The 6,512-nt window shown below is 27.9% G+C and overlaps 1 protein-coding gene across 1 annotated transcript; it reads left to right on the top strand.

Moving 5' to 3' along the window:
* The first annotated feature begins 2,413 nt into the window (after positions 1-2,413).
* LOC127118100 (amino acid transporter AVT6C) lies at positions 2,414-5,891 on the top strand. The gene is made up of 5 exons (XM_051048243.1): positions 2,414-2,933; positions 3,836-3,988; positions 4,227-4,427; positions 4,525-4,996; positions 5,477-5,891. Exons 1-5 carry the CDS (start codon positions 2,552-2,554, stop codon positions 5,595-5,597), a joined length of 1,329 nt encoding a protein of 442 aa, XP_050904200.1. The 5' UTR covers positions 2,414-2,551; the 3' UTR covers positions 5,598-5,891.
* The last annotated feature ends 621 nt before the right edge of the window (positions 5,892-6,512 follow it).

The raw sequence follows: 6,512 nt of genomic DNA, 5'->3' as shown, positions 1-6,512 counted from the left end.
AAGCGACGTATCCATACAGAGTGTATCTTGACCGCCTAGTAATAGGGTATATACAATTCAACGGAGATGCAGAAATTATAGAAATTGCAGAATTTTTTCTAAATAAAATATAGAAATTGATATCTGGTGTGGTTACAGAGATGCATCTCTGGTATTTGTCTGGTGTGATATCGGAGATGCATTTCTGAATCAATTCTTATCAACATAAGACGTTTTACTAGAAAATATATGTGATATATATAGAGTTGTTACAGAGATGCATCTCCGTAACAATTTTTTAACAACATTAAAATGCTACTGAATTTAGCTGCATTTGAAAAATACATATCATACATATTTGAAAATATATTTTTGAAATTCAGAACTTAATAATCCCTTAAAATTATTGAGTAGAAATCAAGCAGTTGTCCATCCTTAGCTACAAAGATCTTCTTCTACATAGAATATGATGACTTGTCCCCTCTTTCTCATGTTAACTTTTCTTGAATGAAAATGTTATGATAATGAAATTAAATTTGAAGGATGGAAAAGGTAATAAATAATACATTAAAATTGAAACTCGTGCTATTTAGAACACTTAAATATATATTTAAAAATACTTCTTCTCTTAAAAAAATATTTTATTTAATTTTTTATTTCAATATAATTATCTTTCTAGAATATTAATATATTATTTATTATTATACTCTTATTTATTAAATTCTATAATTAATAAAATATTTTAATAAATAATATTCATCTACTTTTATCTATAAACACATTTTAATTTTTAATTCATTAAATAAATAACATATTGAGTTTATATATAATTAAGATACATCAATTATTTTAAAAAAATTAAAAGATATTTTTAAGAAATAGAAAAAATAATTTTATCATAAGAATCAATATGAACACATTCTAATTTTTTAAATTATTAAATAAATGACATATTGAGTCTATATATAATTAAGATACATCAATTATTTATAAAAAAAATAAAAATTTATCATTAGAATCAATATGTTTAATTATTTTCATATATGAGCATAATTCAAATTTAAATTAAACAGGAAGTACTAGTAACTAAACTATTGATATCTTGTTGACTTAATATATACGATATGTTTGATTATAAATATAATTTTAATTAAAAAAATATTTTTTTACACTATTAATTTATAAATATCAGTCCACTTGTTTATATATATATATATATATATATATATATATATATATATATATATATATATATATATATATATATATATATATATATATATATATATATATATATATATATATATATATATATTAGCGTCACAAATTAAATCATAAATCATCAATTTAAATATATTAAACTCAACTAACAAATAAGAAAAAAAATACTATAAAAATGAGTCGAGTCAAGTCGAATTCATCTTATTTTATTATAACTTAATAAGAATTGATTTAGTTTAAAATTCGATCTAAGTTTTAGTCAAATATTTTTAAAAATTTGCCTAAAACTTTAAGTTCGCGAATATTTCGGTTCAATATTTTTTAAAATGTTAAATATATTAATTTAAAGCTAATTTTTTTCACAAACTTATGAATTTTTTTTAAGTATAACTTTATTATATATTTAACATTTTAAATTTTTTTTTTAAATAAAATAAAAATTTAACTTTATCTCTAAAGTTTACCATTTTAAAATAAAATATCTGAAATTATAATTAAAAAACTACTTTTACAAATATTATATATATATATATATATATATATATATATATATATATATATATATATATATATATATATATATATATATATATGAATTAATGACTAATTATATATAATTTAATTATCGAACTTAATTTTTTTATCATATTCAGTTCATTTAATTTATAAATAAAATTTAAAGATTTGATGATTGAATAAATTTCAAATTATATTCGAATTGGTTCAATTTACTGTGAAGCACAATCTACCCATAAAATATATAAAGATAATGTTAACTTGTGTCCTAGGAATATAAGTTAAGATACTCATTTATAAAAAATTTGCATTAAAAATATCAATAAAAAATTAATTATATATTTTTATTAAAATCAATACATAATTTCCAAAATATTATTTTTAGGTTTAATTCTTAACTTGTGTGTCATAGGGTAGGGCACAACTTAACATTTTTCAATATATAATTGAATACATTACTAATTTTTTTAATATATATAAAATATTTTATTCATATATAAAAAAATATATATATTTAAAATACTACAGAAAAAAGAAATATTTTCAATACTACCAAAATAAAATATATATTTCCAACTATTATAAATTAAAATACAATTCAATTACTAAATAAAGAAAGCATCACAAATCAACAACATCCTTTGTTATATTCTTTAACCCTTTTATTAAAATATTTCCTCCAAATGATTGATACCTGATAATTTTGTCAATTATACATAAGAAGGTACCCGAAGGCACACACCTGGCAAAAGAAAAAATAATAGAGACCAGATTTATCCCAAAACAAAACATTGTTCCATTTCATCAACCAAAAAACAAAACAATTTCCACACTTATGTCAAATTCAACTTCCCAATATGCCACCCCTCTTCTACCACAAACCACCGAGGATCCACAAGAAAACGCAATTCCACAAAATGGATCAGTCTCCGGGGCAGTCTTCAACATCTCAACCACCATGGTCGGTGCCGGAATCATGTCGATTCCGGCGACTATGAAAGTCCTCGGCATAATTCCGGGGCTAATTGTGATCGTCTTGGTGGCAGTTATAACGGATTTAACGGTTGAGTTTATGTTGAGGTGTACAAGCTCCGGTAAAGCAGTTACATATGCGGGTATGGTGGGTGAGTCGTTCGGTTCGGTTGGTTCTCTTGCTGTTAAGATTTGTGTTATTACCACTAATCTTGGTGTTCTTATCGTCTATCTCATTATTCTTGGTATGTTTTTTTTTAATCTTTAGTTTAAATTAAATTTGCATAAAGTTCGTTACGATTTATGAATTTGTTTACACTTTTCTCATATGATTGGTTCTAAAGTATAGTGTAGAAGTAGATTTTTGTTTAAGTTTGCAGCTTAATTTTAACGGGGCGGAAATTTCAATTTTATACCATATTTGATATCTATTTGGCCATTGGCGAGGGACTTGAGTTTGAAATTACTAGTTTACCACTCTTTGTCTAGTAAAAAAGAAAAAATTACTACCACAGTAAAATATACCTTTTTTAGAGAATAAATACGTAAAACAGATCATTAAATCAGATCAGTTATATGTAGGGACATCAAATTCGAAGTAGATCGAGGTTAATTGAAAAAAAAAGAATAACTTTTAGTATTTTTAAATATGATTTCGATCAAAATGATTTATTTATTTTTAGATTTAATATGATAATTTAGATAATTTTATTTTATATTACATTTAATACTTTAAAAATCATTTTTAAATTTTATTTTACATGATTATCTTAAGTATATCAAACATTAATTTAGATTAGTATAATTAAGTTTTTGAAAAATTTAACAAATTTATGATATATATAAAAAAATAAAAATAAAATCATATTTATTTAAGTAGATTAATCATGTACACCTAAAATATTTTTTAGTGGTTTGTAATCGTATTGTCATCGTGATGTTATTTTACATCGTGGTAAGAATAAACTAGATACGATTAAAAATAATAATATTAGAGAGTGTGATGATAATTTACACTTGACTAAACTGTTTAGACAAATTCCGCATTTATTGTCTTACGACGGATAGTCTATTTTCTCTTCGGTTACTAGTTGTTATTCTAAAAAAGCATAAATTTGATTGATTCTACTGACTATTCTTTTAATAGGAGATGTTCTATGTGGAAATGAGTACGAAGGTACCATACATTTAGGTATTCTACAACAATGGTTTGGCATTCACTGGTGGACATGTCGCACTTTTGCTCTTCTTGTCGTCGCACTTGTCATAATGCTCCCCCTAGTTATGTTACGCCGTGTAGGTACTACTAAAATGTACCAGCAGTTAATTGAAACACCCTTGCATTCATGTCATCATTAGATCAGTGATCGCTAGATTCAACGGCCACTGATGTACTGATTGCATGAATTCGAGGTATCTAGATTTCAGAAGTTTCGTTTCAAATTTAAGTCTTCCTATTATCTTAATCAAGTACATTAATTCAGCTGATGAAGAATTATTATTATTATTATTATTATTATTTTGTTCATATTTTACAGATTCACTCAAGTATAGTTCTGCGTTATCGATCCTTTTAGCGTTGGTTTTTGTTGTAATATGCTCCTCGATGGCAGTTACTGCATTATCATCCGGGAAAACTCAGTCGGTGAGAATATTTCCTGACTTCTCTCAAGTTACTGCCCTTGATCTTTTCACCACTGTCCCTATTTTTGTAACAGGCTTCGGATTCCATGTCAATGGTTAGTTTCATCAACATTTAACATTAATGGTTAAATATATATTTTATGTCACCAATTTTATTCATCATTTTAGATATGATTTATTGTTGCATTGCAGTTCATCCCATTAGAGCAGAGCTTGTAAAACCGACAGACATGAGTTCCGCAGTGCGAATTTCGCTGTTAATCTCGGTTGCCATTTACTTTGCTATTGGATTCTTTGGATACCTATTGTTCGGTGACTCCATCATGCCAGACGTGTTGGTAAACTTCGACCAGAACTCCGATTCAAGTTTCGGTCGATGGCTAGACAACATCATTCGGCTAAGCTACGCCCTCCATCTCGCACTTGTATTCCCCATCATGAACTATTCTTTGAGGGCCAATATAGATGAACTATTATTCTCAAAGAAAAATAAGCCTCCTTTGGCTTTGGACACTCCAAGATTTGTGTCACTCACTCTTGTTTTGTTCGCATTCATCTATTTGGTGGCTGTGGCTATTCCAAATGTTTGGTACTTTTTTCAGTTCTTGGGATCTACTACAGTTGTTTGCCTCTCATTCATCTTCCCTGCTGCAATCATACTAAGGTATACCATAAATTTGTCACCTCTTTTTATCGCATTCTTTTTTCAATCCGTTGAACCATGAACCGATTGGAGGGGCGTCAAAACGGATCGGGCCTGTTGGGCTTGTTTGTTTTGCATCCATTTTTGTCGGGATGGATCAAGGTTATAGACCTACACCCTCTAAAATATCCGCCTCATCCCATTTTATTTTCGGGCACGGGCAATGGGTATTAACATATTTTTTTTTGCAATTTTAAACTTTAAAAGTGCAATGTCCGCGGATCCGCCCCGCTCTGCCATCATTTTTTTTGCAGGACGGACAAAGTTTTAGGTCTGCACCCTCAATTATGCTCGTCCCGTCTCATTTTTTTTTGCAGGTTTTTTTGTAGGACGACTTAAACAAGCGGGCATGCCCGATTATCATCTCTTGAGTTGACCCATCTTAAATTTCTTACTATATGTTTGAGTCCTAACTACTCCTTCCAACTCTTTTTGGCACAGGGATATGCACGGTATATCAAAAACAAGAGATAAGGTAATAGCAACAGTGGTGATTATTTTGGCTGTTGGGACAAGTGGGATTGCTATATGGACCAATTTGAATGGTTCAAGTGCTGATTAACCATAGTGTTATTACACCAGTGAATTATTTTCAAGTTTGAGCATCATGATTCAGTTCTCACCAAAAGAGTGATTCTACTAAGATCTGAATAATACTTGTTGTGTATATGATGAAGACTCAAGTTATGCAAAGAGTGTGTCACTTTATTTTGTATCCTTAGATTATCCTATTCTTCCAACTCATGTCTACTTGCCAAAACCATGAGTTAAAATTCAGGGGAATTTATGTTTAACTTTTCCCCCAATTGTACCATTAAAGTAGGTTTTCTATTCATAAGGAAAATATTAGGGCCCATTTGCATTGAAAATATATATTTTTTAATTCTATAAAATTTAAATTCATTTTAATTTACTAATAAGACGATGTAAAAACAATTAAAGATAGAAAAAAATATAAAATATATCATAAAAAATAATTAATAAAGATTTTATGATAAACGAGTTGAATAAAAATATGAGACTTGATATAATCATTTTGGTATAATTTGAACCATATACTAAATCTTACTTAATGGAATAAGTCTTTTTCAATGAAAAAACTTGACTTATCATTACAAAAATGATAAAACACATGTCTGAAAATTTTAATTATATATTTATGAAATACAAGCACAAAGATTAAGAAATCAATCAAAACAACGCAAAAGACCAAGCCAAGACTTTTTCCAACAAATCAAGACTCGCTAATTAAGTCAAAAATACAAGCGTAATTAGTGAGCAAATCTGCATCCTCTCTAAGTCAGAAAACATATGCGTGCTTAGTAAGCAAAGGAAGTTCAAATGCTTTAGGTTTAAGTTACTTCAAGGTGAAGCAAGGGTTTGGTGGACAGGCGAGCAAGGGAGGTTCGTTAAGGCTAGGTCTAGGGTAGCTGCCATTTCTTAACCTAGAAGAAAGTAGGCGCGCTACGCGAGCCTA

The sequence above is a fragment of the Lathyrus oleraceus genome, chromosome 2, assembly GCF_024323335.1.
Source record: "Lathyrus oleraceus cultivar Zhongwan6 chromosome 2, CAAS_Psat_ZW6_1.0, whole genome shotgun sequence".
Lineage (NCBI taxonomy): Eukaryota > Viridiplantae > Streptophyta > Magnoliopsida > Fabales > Fabaceae > Lathyrus > Lathyrus oleraceus.
This window is presented reverse-complemented; position numbering and strand designations above follow the sequence as displayed.

Bases quoted from the DNA above. Each gene is read 5' to 3' on its own strand.
- LOC127118100 (XM_051048243.1), top strand. From the start codon at position 2,552: ATGTCAAATTCAACTTCCCAATATGCCACCCCTCTTCTACCACAAACC. The intron at 3,989-4,226 runs GTACTACTAAAA...CATATTTTACAG, and splicing joins AGTTATGTTACGCCGTGTAG to ATTCACTCAAGTATAGTTCT. The intron at 4,428-4,524 runs GTTAGTTTCATC...GTTGCATTGCAG, and splicing joins CTTCGGATTCCATGTCAATG to TTCATCCCATTAGAGCAGAG.